This window comes from Gorilla gorilla, chromosome 8 (genome assembly GCF_029281585.2).
Source record: "Gorilla gorilla gorilla isolate KB3781 chromosome 8, NHGRI_mGorGor1-v2.1_pri, whole genome shotgun sequence".
NCBI lineage: Eukaryota > Metazoa > Chordata > Mammalia > Primates > Hominidae > Gorilla > Gorilla gorilla.
The window spans coordinates 26,642,209-26,661,314 of NC_073232.2; the positions used below are offsets into that span (position 1 = coordinate 26,642,209).

Genomic DNA, 19,106 nt, shown 5'->3' on the forward strand with positions numbered 1-19,106 from the left:
GACATGTAAAGTGACTGTTAATATACTTGTGTTAATAGCTACCATATTTGTTACTGTTTTCTATTCATTGCCCTTGTTTTTTGTTCCCATTTTCTATTTCGCCTTTTTTTGGCTTTTGTGATTTTAATTAAGCAGTTTGCATGATTCCATTTTATCTCCTTTCTTAGCATAGCAGTTATACTTTTTTAAAATCTTTTTTTTTTAGTAATTGCCTAAGAGTTTTCAATATACATTCACAACTAATCCAAGTCTGCTTTCAGATAACACTGTACCACTTCATGTGTAATGCAAGTACCTTATAATAAATGAAAATATTATCAATTCCTCCTTCCCATCCCTTGCGTCATTGCTGTCATTCATTCTACTTACATGGAAGCATACATAAGAATATCAGAATATATATAAAATCGTAGGTAATGAATACATTGTTGCTGTTATTATTTAGAATAAACTATTTTCTGTTAGAGTAAGAAGAAAAATAAAAATAAAAATAAAAGTTATTATTTTTATCTTCGGGTATTCCATCTTTGTTCTCTTCCTCTTTTTTTTTTTTTTTTTTTTTTTTAAAGAGATAGGATCTTGCTCTGTTGCCTAACTGGAGTGCAGTGTACGACCATAGCTAACTTCAGGCTCAACCTCCTGGGCTCAAGTGATCCTCCCACTTCAGCCTTCTCGGTAGCTGGGAATACAGGTGCATGCCACCAGGCCCAGCTAATTATTTTTTTAAAGATGAGGCCTTGCTCTGCTGCCCAGACTGGTCTCCAATTCCCATCCTCAAGTGATCCTCCCACCTCGGCCTCCCAAAATGCTGAGAATACAGGCATGAGCCATCCTGCCCAGCCTCTAATGCTGTTTTTTTCTTTATGTAGATACAAGTTTCGGACTTACATAATTTTTCTTCTTTGTTAAGAAGTTCTGCTAACATTGCTTTCAAGGCAGGTGTACTTGCAGTAGATTCCCTCAATTTTTGTTGAGAAAGTGTTTATTTCCTCTTCACTTTTGAAGAATAATGTCTTAGGATAAACAACAGGCAGTTATTTTCTCTGAACACTTAAATAAGTTTTTATTTAAGGAAATACATTCAGTGAAAACTTGGTTTTCTTTCCTTCAGTCCCCTCTCCATATTATCAAAAAAAAAAAATCCACAAAACTAGCTAAATAATTAACTTAATTACCTGAAACATTTTTATAAAGATTTATTAGCAAGTAAATAATCTTTTGCTAATGAAAATAGTATTTCTTATTTTAGTCTTTCTATTTGCAGATGGTGGTAGACCTATATATAATTTTTTTATAAAGAAAAATCAATGCCTTTTATTTTATACTAAGTAAAGAAGCAACTGCATTGTGAATAGGGAAAATAATTGCAAGAGATAATGAGGGTACATCTTTTCAAGATGGCCATGAAAATAACTAGAATGCTGGCAACTATTCTGATTTGTTGTTAAGACTTGATTATACTATCGTTTTGTGATTTCAATGTGATTATGTATCTTTTAAAGATTTAAAAAATAATGTTTCTGCAATCCCCTTTACAATCTACAGAGAAAGCAACCAGCGAGATGAATACTGCTGAGGACTGGGGCCTCATTTTGGATATCTGTGATAAAGTTGGTCAGTCTCGCACTGGGTAAGTATTTAGCGTTTCAAAGGATTTTTATTCTTCCTTTTTAAAAAACACGAAAGGCCAGGTGCAGTGGCTTGCACCTGTAGGCCCAGCCCCTCGGTAGGATGAGGTGGGAGGATCGCTTGAGCCCAGGAGTTAGAGGCTGCAGTGTGTGATGATTACACCCATGAACAGCCAAGGTACACGAGTCAGGGCAACATAGTGAGACCCCGTCTCTTAAAAAAGAAGGATCAGGAGGTAAAGTATATTAGCATTAAATTTAGTTTACAAAGAGAATATTTTTATTAAAAAGATTTGAAGAATCATCTCATTTAGTTTATATACCTTTTAACCAGTTAGGATAACATGGCTGGTAAAAAGTTGATACTTTAATCACCCTCCTTCATATTTTCTTCTGGAATCTCATTTTTTCCACTGATTTTAGAGTTATTAGTGATTTCTCAGTTACCAAGTTTCATGGTTATTTATGAGTTCTTTTCTCCTTTGTCAGATTTGTAACATTCCACCTAATGAATCAGTTAGGTGGAATTGAAAAGAAATTTTTTCTTTCTATTGAAAGATTAGGGGAATAGAATCTTAAACTTTTTGGCATATATTACAGAGCTTTCCAAACAGTACAATAATTGGATTAATTGGTGTGGATATGGGTGATTTCTTCAGCTCCTGGGCTAACAGCATGAGCCTTTAGCAGTTTCATTTACTGCTTTATGCCACACAAATGGTATGGTCTTATTTGTGCACTTTCATGTGAAAAAGATTAGGAAGCACTGCTGCATTATACTTGATATTTGCAGTGGTAATATGAAGCCTTTGCCAGTGTCTTCTTTGCCTCTTCTTCCTTCACCCCTAAATATAGATGTTCCTGAAACTTTCCCTGATTCATTTTTTATTTCTAAGATTTTTTCTTTTGGTCTCACAACTTCCAGCTGTCTTTATGTAGATGGCATCTGTATTTTCAGCTCTTCTTACTCAAGCACTAGTCTTATGGACACTGCATTATTTCTGGATATCGTTCTATATAAGCCTTCATCTCACCATCTAGAAACCAGAACTCCTGTCTCTTTTTGCTTTAAACCTACTTTCCTTCAGTTTTTCCATTTCTATTAATGACAAGATGATTCTTTCATTGCACTAAAACTTGAGTCACCTCCACATTTATTACTCAATTCTGTCCATCTGCCTTCTCTCAAAATGTTGATGTTTAAAAGTCTCCTTAATCAAGTTTTTGAGCATAGCCAAATGGTGCAGAGGCAGTTTTCTTCAGGGGCTGTCTACCCTCCACTCTAGCTTTTTTTGGCCCATAATGTCCTCCCACTATGATGTTCCCAAAGAATCTCCCAAATGTGGTCCCATCCATCCCCTTTGTTGTATTTACATTTTAGTATATTCTGACCTGGTTCATTAATTTAATTGAAAATTTTTAACTACTGTGTGTTGCATATCGCGTTCCCTTTTCTCCATTTTTATTTGTCGTACTTTACTTTGGACGTTCCTTACCTTGCCTAGGCTAGCGAATTAACCCACCGGCATTTTTTTTCTGTTTCCATCTCTTTTCTAATTCTTATATCCAGTTGCTGTATAACAGCTGTGTTCGTGTTACTCCCCTACCTTCCATACTGAGTTCAGTTTAAACTCCTTAGTCTTCTGAATCATTCATTTTCATTTTTTTCCCTCCTGTATAACATTCATTTCAGCTCAACTATCTGAGTTCCAGTGCTTTTTTTCTACCTTAGTTTGATGCTTTTGGTCCTTTTGTTTCTTGAGGATGGAATGTTTTCCTCTTTAATTTCCCATCTCTGTATCTCATATCCTTTCAGACCCAATGTAGATACCACTTCTTCCACAAAGACTTTCCTTATCCCCTTTACTGACAATGGTATGATCCTCTGAATCCTCAAAGCACTCTATCAAAACTATTCTTATTTGTGTTTTTTCCTGCATTTTAGTAACTTATATCTAATGAACTGAAGTTTCTTAGATATAAACCTAGTAGATTTGTAGAATGAATGGTCCATGAACTTCTGTTGCACATGGGAAAGAAGCAAATAGCTTAGTGGTGGAGATCATGTACTCTAGAGGGAGATTGCCTGGGTTCAAATCTTGGCTCTAGCCATTTAGCTATGTCATACTGGGTAAGTAACTTATCTTTCTGGGCCTTACTTTTCCAGTTTGCCACCTAAGAATAATAATAGTATCATCTTCATAGGGGAGTTGTTGTGACTTTGAGATTAGCTTTGTCAAGTGTTTATAACAGTACCTGGCACATGGCTGAATGAGTGCAACTCTGCCTGCTTTTGATTGAAGTCATATTTTGTGACAGTTTCTGTTGAAGACTGGGCACCAAGCTAGACCACTTCATGTGCATTTTGGAGATAAAAGTTTTATCTAGCATTGCAGCTGCAAAGCCCCTCCTCTCTCTCTTCACTTTGTTGGTTTCCTTTTTATCTTTACTTTGGTGTTTTTCATTTTGTAGACGCTTTCTGTAATAATTGGGTCAGTTGCTTGAAGTTGTTTGTCAAAAGGCAAACCTCCTTTTGCAACTGTAAATATTCCATGTTTTTCCAGTGAAAAAATCAATTTGTAATGCATCTGAAATTCTGTATGTTGTAGCACAAAGCTGTAGAGATCAATTTGTTTTTCTTCATGTTAACGTTATTCTCCCAGAAATGTTTATTATTCTTTTCCCTATTTTATTTCCTTTCGTATTTGAAATTTACTAATTTATAGCTTTAAAAATATTTTTTATTTGTCTTTTTGTTTTTATCCAGTATCAATAGGTTTAGACACATGCTCATTTTTTTTAGTTTTTCATATTTATTTTTAAACTACATACTTTCTCTCAGTATATTCCTTAATATTTGAATTGTCAGTTGGGGATTTTAATTGACATTATACGAAGTCTTTGAATTTACTTAGGAAATATTTTCAACTTCAGTGAATTCGATAATGAAGGTGGATCTGTTTGTTCTTTTAGTCAGTGTTTTTTCCTTTTCTTCTTCCTTCCCTCCTTTTTCTTCTTTTTTCTTCCCACTTACTCACTTAGTTTTGACTCCTTTAATAGTTATTGCTCTCTGGTTCTTTTAAATCCCCATTAAGTTAGTCTTCAAGCATTTATTGTGTGCATAAGTGGGATATCTTGTTATACCTCTTGTTAATAAAGAGTTGTTTGAAAAGGATTAAACAATAATTGAGATACCATTCTAATATTATTGAGGTTTTAAAAAAATGTCAGGCCTTCAATAATTGCTCATGTATGTATTTTCTTTCAATAATACTGTTTAACATACATCTCCAGTTGTGTTTTTTCTTTCTTATTCTCCCTTGATAATCTCATATTAGGAAATGGTAAACATAAGGGTCATATTAGGACATTCATGGGCCCTAGGCACTTTTGTCTTCTTGGGCTCCTCTTTCTATTAAAAAAATTAAAAATATTTTATGACTACATTGTTTTAAGGAAAAATATATTAGTATTATATATTAAAACATTTTCTTTGAAGCAAAAGTTCACTTTTTTCTTCTTATTTTAAAAGAAATAAAACATTTACGTGTACTTCCAAAATTATTGTGAGTCCTAGGCCCTGTGCCTACATGCATAAGCGTTTACAGAATTGGGTTACATATTCACAGATCAACTTAGTAATAGAAAATTTTAGGTTTCTTTCAGGTGAGCACTAAACTGTGGGATACTTATGGTGGCATTCCTAATATGTTATTTGTTTTTATTTTTGTGGTAAAATATATATACAATAAAATTAACTATTTTAAAGTGTTCATTTTAGTAGGATTAAGTACACTCACATGCCCGCTGTCTGTCTCCAGAACTTATCCATCATCCCAAACTGAAACCCTGTGCCCATTAAACAATAACTCATTCCCCTTTCCTCCAGCTCCTCTTAAACATTTGTAGTTTGTCTTTAATATTTTAAATTATTTTATAATTAGTATATATGGACAACTTATAGAAATCTGGTTTATGTTTTGGAGGAAACTGTGATTGGATATGGGTTGCTGATGGTCGCATAAGAATGTTAAACAGTATTGTAGGCTGCCATTGAGGTATTCTAAATACCTGATGTGCTTTAGAGAAGACTATAACATGTAAGTGGGTTGAGAGGGGAAAGAGGACATGAGTTTTCCAAAGACAAATTCAGATAGAGTCTTTTGAAGTAGAGGAATGTTGTAGATTGGAATGCAGTTCAGAAGTGATTTGTGTTTCAGGCAACAATCTAGATTTAGAAAAAAAATTATTATTGTTATTTGGTGTTAGCCTGAAATTTTGTAAAGTGTGGCGATCTTTTTAAGAGGACAGATTCAGAGATGGTGGAAGGACTTTAGGAGGAGCATTTCACTTTCAGTAATATTGTATTTTTTAAATCAGAATGATTTGTAACTAGTAATATATAGTAGAATCATTTAAAGGATAAATAAAATGAAATAATTCATATTATTTTAACCTGTTTTTCTCTTTTGGCTTCTTTTTTTAAAGTCATCTGTCTTAGAATCATGGTAGTTTGAAAAATATTCTTGGGTTTTAAAGGGGGAGAAAAGAGCTATTATTGTGAAGTTTCATTTAGTCAGAACTGTGACCCGGAAACATGGCTCTCAGTGGTGTTGTGAAAAATTTTTCTTAATTCCTTCTCTTAAAAAGGAAAAAACCAGACAAACCCATTTTCTGTTCTTTAAACTCACATATACATATGCATATGCATATATATTTATGTTTGTTGATTTAAAGAGATACACATGCTTATATAAAGTATTTATTTCTTTTAAAAATAAGTATGTATTCACATGGCTCAAATGTTAAAACAATTTAAAAAGATGGACATTGACAAGTCTAATTCCTATCCCTGTTTCGCTGCTCTCATCTTCTATAAGTTACCACTTCCGTATATTTTGTATCTTTCCATTCTTTTACACAAATGTGCATACATTTTCCCCCCATTTACATGTAATAAGAATGTTGTATATATTCTTCTGCATTTATTACTTAATTACTTATCGTTACTTATTGACTACTTATTGTATCCTGTCAGTCTTAGAAATGTATTTCTTTTAAGTCTATTAGTATTGCACAAATTTGGAAATTATTTTCTAGTTTAACATTAATTTTGGTTAGTGGCATGTAGAATATCTAATACATATACATAATTACTGAATGAAAATTAGTAATTTTTAGTAATTATCTCAATTTCAGAAAACCTACTAGATGTAATCCCTGTTTACTTCATTTAAGTTGTAGTTTCTTTTTAAATCTTGAAATACTTGATTATACCAAACCTAAAACTTTAACAAACATTCTGAAATTTTTTTCTAACGTCTCAAGATATTCACATGATTTTTAGTGCGCAATTTCCAGTGTATGAGTAACTAGTGAAGAATGCCCAGCCAATTAGGTCATATGATGGGCTGAACAGCCTTCATTTGTTTAGAAATCAAGAGAACTTTCACAATGATAATAGCAGTTTTCTTTAACATGTCTTCACATAAATAATTTTTCTATGTTAGTGTTGATTGATTTGTTTATATTATCATATGTAAACATAGACGTGAGGATAAATACTGATTATCTTCAATAACAAGTTAAAATTAAAGTTCTGTAATTGACCTCTAGATTAAGTTTTGCTGTTATTTTATATGTTAACTGTCTTTGCTTAGCTTTAGCCAAAGATATAGTTGACTGAAGGTGGAAAACATCATGTAACTTTTTCTTTACCCGACTAATGGATATATTTTGGTACTAAATTTATTCTAACAGAATGAGAAAGATCATATGATAGTCATTATTGGTGTTTTGTGAAAAATACAAATGTAAGCCTTTGGGAAGGAGTTTGTTAAAAATGTTTTTCCTTGGCTTTGTATTTTTTTTTTTTTTTTTTTGAGACAGAGTCTTGCTTTGTTGCTCAGGCTGGAGTGCAGTGGCACGATCTTGGCTCACTGCAAGCTCCGCCTGCCGGGTTCACGCCATTCTCCTGCCTCAGCCTCCTGAGTAGCTGGGACTACAGGCACCCGCCACCGTGCCCAGCTAATTTTTTTTTGTATTTTTAGTAGAGACGGGGTTTCACCATGTTAGCCAGGATGGTCTCAATCTCCTGACCTTGTGATCTGCCCGCCTTGGCCTCCCAAAGCACTGGGATTACAGGCGTGAGCCACCCTGTCTGGCCTTTGGCTTTGTATTGTTTTGTCCTGGACTGGACTGTGACTATTTCTAGCCTTCAGTAGGAAGTTGAAAGAATATTTCCTGATTTTTGTAAGGGAAAAATAATCTCTGAGCTGGATATTCTAGAGTTGAAAGGACAGCATCAGTAGAGAAACAGACCTCTTTCAAGTCTTTTTTTCTTCCTATAATCATATCCTCATTTTACAGGACTTTATCATCAAAGTCTTTTAAATGCTCTTTTAAGAATAATCGTCACTTATTGTCTACTTATTGTTTGCTAGACTCTGTTACAGTGCCCTATGAACATTTTGTTTGATTATCACAGCAGTTCTAGATACTGTAGATTCTCTCAACTTTCAAGTGAGAAATCTAATTATATTTAGGATTCTTTTATATAACTTAAAATAGCGGAAGTGTTCCAGCAGAGTTAAATAATTTTTTTTTTTTTTTTGAGACAGAGTTTCACTTTTGTTGCCCAGGCTGGAGTGCAACGGTGCGATCTCGGCTCACTGCAACTTCTGCCTCCCGAGTTCAAGTGATTCTCCTGTCTCAGTCTCCTAAGTAGCTGGGATTACAGGTGCACGCCACCATGCCTGGCTATTTTGTATTTTTAGTAGACATGGGGTTTCAACGTATTGGTCAGGTGGCCTTGAACCCCTCACCTTGTGATCTGCCCTCCTCAGCCTCCCAAAGTGCTGGTATTACAGGCGTGAGCCACCACATCCAGCCCATAGAATTTTTTTTAAAAACATGATCTTGATTTCCATGTTTCACTCAGTTTCCTAACATGGTAGAATTTCTTTAATTCGTTTCATTGTCTTTGCGTTAGTCATTTTTTCTTTTATTTGTCAAATACTGAATGCCAAGTATCATGCTTTGGCTATACAGTGGTGACTAAAGCAGGCATAGCCTTTGCCGTCAATGGTGCTGATATTCTAATGGTGGAAGATGTGAAATAAACAGATACTAACAGATGATGGTCAATAGCTAAGAAGCTAGTAACCAGAGTGCTATAATGGAAAATAAAAAGGTAGACTGGTATGAGGGGGTTACGTTTATGCTATAATTTTAATGTTGAAAAGAGACAGAGTTCAAAGCACTGCATCCCAGAAAGAAGCAATAGTCTGTAGGTGAATGCTGAATGCTACAAGGTAGAGAAAACTTGATGCCTTCTAAGAACTTGAAAGTTACAGAGTAGCTGGAGCAGAAGTCAGTTGCCCTGAATGAGGGCAGAGTTGGGTTTCAGAGTGAGTTAGAAAAATAGAAGATGATGGTTGGAAGGTAGGATCCTTTAAATTAAGACTATAGAGGGTTTTCAATTATTGGTAATGACAAGGTCTGATGACTCCAAGGTCCATCGGAGTTAATAAGATGTGATAGAAGTTGAAAAGCCAAGGTGTTGAAAGCATCACTTACACTGTTATTAAAAGCTCCAAGAATTAGGACAGGAGTGATGTTGGAGAGAGTGGCAGTGATCCAGTAGCTAAAATAATTGACAGGTGAAGGGGCATTTGAGATTTTTAAATAAACTGCAACATGAGGGGACTGACGTGATTGGAGCTGGGCAGTTTTAGGAAAGAGGGAGAGTGGTTTGGAAGAGGCAAGGGAAATGAATGCACATTGCTTAGCATAATGCATATTGAACAGATAGTACAGAGGTCAACTCCGACACAATTTCCCCAATTATTCACATATTTCATTAGTGTATATATTTGTTACAAGATATGAACCAATATTGATACATTACTATTAACTAAAGTCCATAGTTTACATTAAGGTACACTTTGTTTTGTATAGGTCAGTGGGTTTTGACAGTGTATATAATGACATGTGTCTACCATTGTGTAATGACACTTATCTGTCATTACAGTACCATGCTGAATAGTTTTATCACCTTAAAATGACCTGTGCTCCATCTGTTCATTCCTTTCCTTCCTCTCTTTGCACTTTAAAGAGCCACTGATCTTTTTACTGTTTACAAGTTTATCTTTTCCAAATGTTGTATAATTGGGATCATAGACTATATAGCCTTTTCAGACTGGCGTCTTTCACTTACCAGTATGCATTTAAGGTTCCTACGTGCCTTTTTGTGGCTCAGTAGTTCATTTCTTCTTATTGCTAAATACTCTTCCATTATATGGATGTTCTACAGTTTGTTTATTAACCTACTGAAGGACATCTTGTTGGCTCCCAGTTTTGGTGATTTTTAATAAAGCTGCTATAAACATGAATTTGCAGGCTTTAGTGTTGACATCGTTTTAAGTTCAGTTGGGTAAATATGTGAGAACATGATTGCCAGATCATATGGTAAGACTGTTTATCTTTGTTAGAAGCCACCAGACTGTCCCCACAGTCTCAGTATGGTTTTGTTTTTTACATTCAAGTCTTTGATCTATTTGGAATTTATCCTGTTAGGCAGTATGAAGTATGGTTCTAGCTTTATTCTTTTCTATTTGGCTACCAAATATCCCAACACCATTTACTGAATCGTCCATCTTTTTTTCCTTCTGATTTGAAATATTTCTTTTATATATTATATTTGCGTATGTATTTAAGTCTGTTTTTCTCTTTTGACCCGTTGGTATGTGTCTAAACACATTCTGCTACCACATGGTTTTAATTATTTAATACGTTTTGACATTTGGTAGGATATGGTCTTGAGGTTTTTTTTTTTTTCCGGAAATGTTGTTTTAGATATTCTTTCCCCTTCCTACTCTCCTTAGATAAACTTTCAAATTGAGTTGACTGGTTTAAAAACAAAACTTTCTGTTTAAATTGGCCTAGTTTTAAATTAACAAATTTATGTCTTTATGATATTAAATCTTCCTATCCGAGAACATAGCATCTCTTTTTGTTTATAACCTTTAGTAGTGTTTTTAAGTTTTCCTCTTAAAAGTCTTGTACATTTTTTGTAGTGTTTCGTCTGAGGTATTTTGTCCTTTTTGCTGCTATTTCAGTGGGGTTTTTCTTTCACTGATTGGGAATTTCCCTTCGTTTTCTTTCTTTCTTTTTTTTTTTTTTTCTGAGATGGAGTCTTGCTCTGTCACCGAGGCTGTAGTGCAGTGGCGCAATCTCAGCTCACCGCAAATGCCGCCTCCCAGGTTCACACCGTTCTCCTGCCTCAGCCTCCCCAGTAGCTGGGACTACAGGCACCCGCCCCTATGCCCCATGCCCGGCCAATTCTTTTCTTTCTTTTTTTTTTTTTTTGTATTTTTAGTAGACACGCGGTTTCACCATGTTAGCCAGGATGGTCTCGATCTCCTGACTTTGTGATCCGCCCATCTCGGCCTCCCAAAGTGCAAAGTGCTGGGATCACAGGCGTGAGCCACTGCGCCGAGCTGGGAATTTCCCTTCTTAAAGGGTAGACGGGATTATAGCATCTGTGTATCTGGAAGAGAATGATGCACTTTGAGGGGGAAATTGAGATGATGATTCAGGAGAGAATTGGGATAACAACAGAAGTCAAGTTGTTGACTAGGCAATAGGGAATGGGATCCGATGCGAGCTGATTTTTCTATCTTTACTTGCCTAGACAATGATTTTACTTTTTTATTTTACTAAGTCTTAAAAACACCGTATATTTTATAGAATGAGACTTACAGAATTCTAATGACTGTTGTGCTTGTTTTGCAGATGAGAAAACTAAAGCCCTGAGATTTTTAATGTGACTTGTCTAAAACGAGTGAGCAGAGGCAAAATTAGAAGTCAGATTTCTTTACTTCCCATTTTATGTTTTTTTCTACCTTCACTGTGCTGTGTGCTTAGGTGCTTGTATGAGCAGTTATATTTGAAGGTTAAAATTGTAAATCAAGACATACCAATCTTACATTAAAGTTTTTGGTGATTCCTCTCTCCCCATACGTTATGTTACATTGTGTTTTGTTTGACTGAAATATACCTTAGTGTTACATGGTCTAGAAAACTCAAAATATCATCATACTGAATTTAATCCTCAATATTTTAGTTCAGCATGTAGAAGTTTAGTTTATCTGCTTTTCTAATGAAGTCCTTTGGGACTTACATGAACATGTTTGTTAAATAATAGTCAAATAACGTCACTGTATATATTTATCTATATTCATGTTCCATTATCTCATAAGAAATGCCTACTTAATAAGCTTAACATTAAGGGAATAATTTGATATTTGTACTCTATATTTTGCTCTTTTTATATGTTGTGTGGATTATGTTTTATGTAATGTATGTTACAAATCAAATTTGCGTTTTGAGTATGTTCAGTATATAAAGATTGCATTATTTCTGTTGTGATTTCTTTTGTATTTTTATATTAGAATTCTCTTACAGTCTGTGACATGCCTTCATGCTTATGAAAGGCATCTAAATAAGGCTCTACTCAGTATTCAAGGAGCATTCATATTATCTCTTAATTTCTAAAAATATTTAGTTCATTCAACAAAGATTTGAGTTCCCATGTCTTTTAGCTGCTGTGTGTCTGCTAGGTCCTGGTATACTAAGACCTATAAAAGCTATGCATGCACATACTCCTCCTTCCTCCAATATAGACGTACATATGTCCCTGAATGGTAAACCACAGTAAAGCTTTTTTTGTAGCATTTTAGATGAAGATGTAATGTTTCAATCACTCTAAAATAACTTTGAAAGCTACAGTTGTAAAAGTAAAGATAAAAAATGAAACATTTTTGTGCTTTCAAGAACTAACATTGTTGAGAGTCTCTAAATCCCTGGCATGAGTCTAGGAGTTTTGTATTAACATTCTGATAAGGAGGTATTAGACATCTCCTCTTTTACAGATGAGGTCTGTCAAAGCTTCAAATCGTTTTTCTACTGTATCACAATGCTTCTTTTGTTTAGTAATGGTTTTCAGCCTGGGTGGTATTGCTCCATTAGGGATGGTTTCAGGTGTCCCATGACAGGCGGGTTACTACTGATGTTACTGATGTAGTAACTAGCAGGGATCAGGGATGCAACATGCCAGATAGTCTTTCACTAGTGTCCTTGTACGTTTTTAGTCTGACATAGGTTATTAGAGGTTAACCATGCAAACATATTTGTTAACCATGTTTTTTATTATTGCTATTGATAATTTTTGTTTTGATCATTTTTCTTTTATATTTGCAATACTTTTATGCAAATACCCTGTTATTTTGTTATGTCCTGAGAGAGGGATAATGAAGAGGTGATATCCTCATTTTGAAAAGTTGATTGGTCTAAAAATCATTTATTAATTTAGTAATATATACAGGAATTAGAATTTAAATTTACTGTCTTTTCAATGACAATAATTTCCTTTAGAGTATAAAATCTTCCTGTCACTGCTCGGCATATGGTTTTTATGATACTGAAAAGTACTTTTCAACTGAGATATAGAGCTATTTGAAATAGGAGAATTTTCAAAAGTTTTATACAGCATAGGATGTCACAAATCTTGACTCCTTTTTCCAACAATAGCTTTAAATATTCTTGGCTTCCTCCTATATAGCAATGGAAATACCTTTTCAGATAATCTCACTAACTGGTGACTGCGCCTAACATTGAGCTATAGATCTCTCATAACTGTACAACAGTATACCTATAAGTAGATAGACATTTGTAAATAATATAGTGACATTGTTGAAAACTTACTGTGGGCCATTCAAAGACATTTGAAATTTCACTTTTCTTGGAAAAGAGAATTGCAAGAATGCAAAATTGCTTTTAGTTTTCCTTGATCCTCTGACTAGAATTGAGCTGTATCATATACATGTTTAACCTACTGAATTTAACTGTATTCTTTTCCAGCCTCCTCAGATTTTTTCCCAAAAAACTTGTGCCTGCCAATTCATTTAGTGAGCTTATATGTGCCGTCTCACAATTACAATTCCCACTTTTCTCGTAGCATCAATACCTTGCTGTGCTGAGGGCCATTCTTGCTCGGAGCATGCATATTTTATCTAACATAGTCCTGTATGCAAGCCAGCTTCTTCAGCTGTTGCTCAAAGTAACAGTTTTGCTTTAATAATTGAGGAAAAGTTGGCTGTAATCGACACATTTGAGAGACAGTTCATGAGTTCTCCAATAGTTAAATCCCTAATCAAAGAAAGTGAATTAACTGCAGTTTTGGCCTTATACCTTGACTTTGGAAACTGACCTTAAGAATGTTGTTCTTCTGTGACATCTTACAGCAGTGTGATTTGTGTTATGGTCATTTATCAAATGATAAGAGAAGTAGGTATTTTTAGGTGGAAAACTGGGAAAAGTGAGAGATAATTCTCCTTTCCCTGTTCTTTGTCCCTGCCCCTGACCCCTATCTTTTTCTTTTCCCATCTCAAGATAAGGAAAAGAGAGGATGTGTCTTACAAAAAGTTTTAAAATACCAAATTGGGGTTTTAAGAAGCTTTTTGAGAGAGATGAGGATTTGCCCACCCTTTAAACAGGTAGGTGATGGAAACCTTTGGTAGACTCTTCTAAGTGCACGTGCAGATTTTCTCTTACCATGTATTTTTACAAAATATTTTGTGTTTATTGCCACCCATCTCTTTTCTCACATCCTCTGTTCCTCCCAGCACTACTTATTGTGCGTTTCCCCCCTTATGGTTTTATTATAGTTCTATTAACTACGTTTTATGAAAGGATGTACGTTTTCCGCTTAGCGAACTCAGTGGAAGATACTCAGAACTTGGTAATAAATAGAACTTTATAAGGAAGATGACTTATTCTAAATATTAGTTGTACAGTAGTGAAAAGCAGTATTTTTCGTGTTTTGCTCAGTGACTTTTTTTTGAGCATCAGCCACGTTGAAGGCACAATTCTAGGCCCCATTCGCAACGACAGTGTTTTAACTTCAGTCACGGGAGAGCAACAGCAGTTGCTAAATAATTCTTATTTTCATTTTCTCAAATTTCAGTTGAGAGTTTATTATGTGCCAGAGGGCATGGTTAAGGAGTGGCATGCCAAGGATGAGCTGTGTAACCCTGGGCCCTGCCTTCAGCAGCCCTCATGATGGGGAGATAAGTAGTTAGGGAGAAAAACCCCACAAACCAACTCAACAGAAGAGAGATGTTAAATGCCAAAGCTTTATCATGTGATGGTGAAGAGCACAGACTCTGGAGTCAGATTGTCTGCTTGTGAGGTTCTCAGCACAGCATCTAACACAAAGCAGGCACTCCCTAAGTGTTAACTATTAGTGTTACAACTATTATCTGACAGATTTAGTTCAATATTTGAGTTTGCAGGTGGAATACCTAACATTCCAGGCACAGCTTGCTGTGGGGAGCTGTCAAGGGCCTAAGTTCCTCAGTTTAAGAGATGTGTAAGCTCTGATCTGTAGGATGAGTAAGCATTGACTAAGAACAGCAGGGTGGGAGAGTCCTTGCGAGGGACTGGAGGTCCAAGAGAGCAGGGTTTTGAGAAGTGATCCAGGGATGAGATTCATGGCTGGCTTTTGTAAGCCTGATCTAATTTAGGCTTTATAAACTTGAAGTGAATTTATTTAAATACATATTATGTTTAAGTTATGTTTTAAACAGAGATTAAAAGAAGACCCAAACAATTCTAAATAATATGACTTAGTACTGTTCAAACCTACCAGCCATCAGCTTCCTTTGTTAGAGGCTGTTCTAGTTAGCTCTTACTACACAACTCTTAGTAGTAACCATCCTAACACTTAGCTTAAAAGAGCAGTTTATTATATCTCAAAGTTATGTGGGTTAACAGCTGGGCAGTTCTTGCGTGGGGTCTGTCACGAAGTTGTAGTCACATAGTGCCTGGGACTAGGGTCATCTGAAGGCTTCACTGGGATGGATGCTTAGTATGGTGAGCAGTGATGGTCGACCATCACCTGGGACCTCACCTGGCTATCAGTTGAAACTCTTACCCAAGGCCTCTGTTTGTGGCTTGAGCTTCTCACAGAATGGTGGTGGATTCCCAGAGGGAGCATCCTAAGATCCAGTGCTCCAGGAGACCCAAATGTACTCCACATGGCTTCTTGTAAGTTATGTGTCTCAGAATGTCACTTCCACTATATTTTATTGGTCAAGCAAGTCACTGACATCAGTCCAGATTCAAGGGGAGGGTTGTTAGATGTCACCTCTTGATGGGAAATGGTAAGTTCATGTCAAGGGAATTATTATCATAGTTATCTTTGGAATACATGATTTGCCTGAGGCCTGTTAGTTCCATAAATGTTGAATCAGAACTTTGAACTTAACAAAACAATGAAAAATACCGTTAGAAAAAAATAATGAACAAAATTATAAATTCCACTTTTGATACTTGAGACACTCAATCCTTAAGAATGGAATGACAAAATATGATACAAGGGTTTCTTCATTTTTAAATCTAACATTTAATTATGACTTTTGACATGGAAAAAATTGTTCTGTTTTGAAAGATGTACCCATTTGTGTGTATTTATAAATATGAACAGCTGACAGATAGGGAATCTTAACTGATTAGGTAGTCATGAAGATTTTCTTTCATGGTGCCTTTTCATGGCTTGGTTTTAGACACATGGCCTGATACAGCTTTTAGTTTATGAACATTCATAAAAGCCTAATTAAAGATAATAGCATTTTTTGGTTGGGCACGTGGCTTACGCCTGTAATTCCAGCCCTTTGGGAGGCCAAGGCGGGTGGATCACCTGAGGTCAGGAGTTTGAGACCAGCCTGGCCAATGTGGTGAAACCCTGTCTCCACTAAAAATAAAAAAATCAGCTGAGTATGGTAGTGCCTGCCTGTTATCTCAGCTACTTGGAAGGCTGAGGTGGGAGAATTGCTTGAACCCGGGAAGTGGAGGTTGCAGTGAACTGAGATCGCACCACTGCATTCCAGGCTGGGAGACAGTGAAACTCTGTCTCAAAAAAAAAAAAAGATAGTAGCGTTTTCTGAAATTGATGGTTTTAAACATGATATTGTAGTTTATATAAAGTTTGGACAACTATGTTTATGTCACAGTTTTAACTTATACAGGGATTCACTTAAGTTTTAGAAAAAGACACTAGGCTAGACTATGAACTTCATGAAGCAGGGTCAGTCTCCTCTTGTTCACTACTTTATTCCTAAAGTCTTGCATAATACTTGTCACCTAGAAGGTAATGAATGAACATTAGTTATGGAAAGTATTATTAACAGAGTTCTTTGGTACCTATTGAATTTTTTTTTAACAGTGCCTCTCTAATTTTTATGGATGTGATTCACCCTGAAAGTCTTGCTTACCTAATTAGATTAATCCAAAGGGCCGGTATCTTTTTGCACTGATACATACAAATAGCACTCCATGTGGTGGAATCGGATTATCTGAGTACTTCCAACACGATGAATGGGCAAAAATGAGAAGTTTTCTTAATTTACCATTAGATCAGAGAATTGACTGCTGATAGAATTCATTAAAAAAAAAAAATCTGTCCTTTGCACATTTGCCCTAAGAGCTTCAAGTTCTGCAGAGTTTGTGTTTTGTTTGGGAAATTAGAAGGGTCTGTTGCAAAAGAAAGCACAGTAGCACAGTTTGGATATTTGTGTGTGAAGATTGATTGATTAAGGAAGGTTCACGCCTTAATTTTCATTTACTTCCAGGCATGAGCTGACTTATTTTTAATAGTTATGACTTCACCTAGAAACTGAATGGTTGAGAGTGGTATGATGGGGCAGGAGTGGGTGTAGGGAGGATGTGATAGAGAGGAGCTCCATCTTAAATCTCCTTTCTTTGAATCTGACAGTGCAGTTTGTTGAGACAGATGTAATACTGGTAAATAATGAAATTGAATTTGATGCTTTCAGTTCATCAGCTGACATATGCTGTGTAGGCAGTTATGTACATTCCTGCAAAGTCTGTTCTCTGTCTGGTCTGTGATTTGAGAGAAAGACATTGGAAGCTGCAACGGTATAGAAATACTGCCCACTTTTCTTTTACCCTCTTACGAACTATATGACCCAGATGTATTCATAAAAAGATGATTTTGTGGATGAACATAGTTTTGGCTGTTGTGACCATAACATCCAATTTGCCTTGGACAATTGTAGTTTATGCCTGCTGTTCCTCTGTTATGTCCAGTTAGCACCACCTTTCACTCTCGAAAGGGTACTGCCATAGAGAATGAATTATATAGACACCATGCTTGTAATCAACTTTCATTTGTCATTGGAAGGATAATAGCCAGAAGTATACTCACGTTAAATTCACTTATAATCCCCAAACCTTTTTAAAAAGTAGTATTTTAACCATACTTTTAATTACTTGGTAAGATTTAATAATTATATATATATATAAAAGTTCAGTATTACCTATCTGGTGGAAATACTAAAAACTGAATTAAAAATGCATAGGACGGAATGAAACAGTTCATACTAGTGGGCAAGTTCTGTTTTGTAGACAGTTCTGAAGGGATTTTTAAGCTAGTATGTAAAAAGATACTGCTGTGTTTGCACAAACAAGGTGTTCATCAGCACTTCATTCTTACTGGCTTTGCAGCTCTCTCCTTTTAATGGTTCAGTAGCCAATTTTATTTTGGTGCCAGAGATACCTTTGCTTTGGTTTTTACAATTGGCTGTGGTAAAACAACGTAGGAATGTCTAAAATAAAAAGGAATAGTTTCATTTCATCACCCCTTTCCCCACCATCCTTTCCAAAAGTCACAGTTTAGGTTTCTTACCTTAAAAAAAAGTGGTTTATAAACAAAATACATAATCAATTTTTAACATTTGGTAAAGAAAGTATACAGGATTATTTTCTAAAATATTGAGCTGAATCATCTTTAGATTATTTTTTACTGATTTTAATTTTAGTATTCAAATAATTCTTTATATCTGGCCTTTACCATGCCTTGAAATGATTGTTTTGTGTTTTTATGTCGGCATGGTATTCACAACTGCAAGTCAGTATGGGGTCACGGACCCTGGCTCCTAAAATAAGTCCAACTGTGAAAAAGGCAAAATCTAAATAATAGTGTTAAAGTACATAATTTCTTCAGTCTAATGATGCTGCTATCCAAAAATTTTAATCTCTTTCAAAATCAGTAAAGTAGAAGAAAAAAGTTTTAGGATAAAAAAAATTGAATGCTTGGCACATAATAGACACTCAATCAATATTAGTTCTTTGGTGTGTTGTTTCTCCCTTCACCATGCTCTTTAGGTGGAAGCAGCCTCACAGGCAGTTGAGCATCCTTAAAATCAGGAATCCTACCTTGTATCCTAATTTTTCTATATAATTATTAAAAAGGTTTTTTTGTATTTATTACAGTGCTAACTAATTATACTTAAGCATATTGCTTTGCTTTCCAGGGCTCATTGGAGTTCAAATTGCCCGATAAAAGTTTTTACTTTTATAAATACATATATATTTCACATACCATCAAATTTACCA

At 35.3% G+C, this 19,106-nt stretch overlaps 1 protein-coding gene across 4 annotated transcripts in view; it reads left to right on the plus strand.

The window, feature by feature from the left end:
- Window positions 1-19,106, plus strand: part of STAM (signal transducing adaptor molecule) — a 72,441-nt gene that overhangs the window by 15,372 nt on the left and 37,963 nt on the right. The window contains exon 2 of one of the 4 annotated variants that reach the window (XM_019035442.4): window positions 1,546-1,630. The exons of 1 other annotated variant lie outside the window; for it this stretch is intronic. In XM_019035442.4, coding sequence (XP_018890987.1) covers window positions 1,546-1,630 — 85 coding nt within the window. Of the gene's footprint in view, window positions 1-1,544; window positions 1,631-14,081; window positions 14,186-19,106 lie in introns of those variants that run through there. 2 more of the 4 variants (XM_055352245.1, XM_019035444.3) reach the window with 2 other exon arrangements.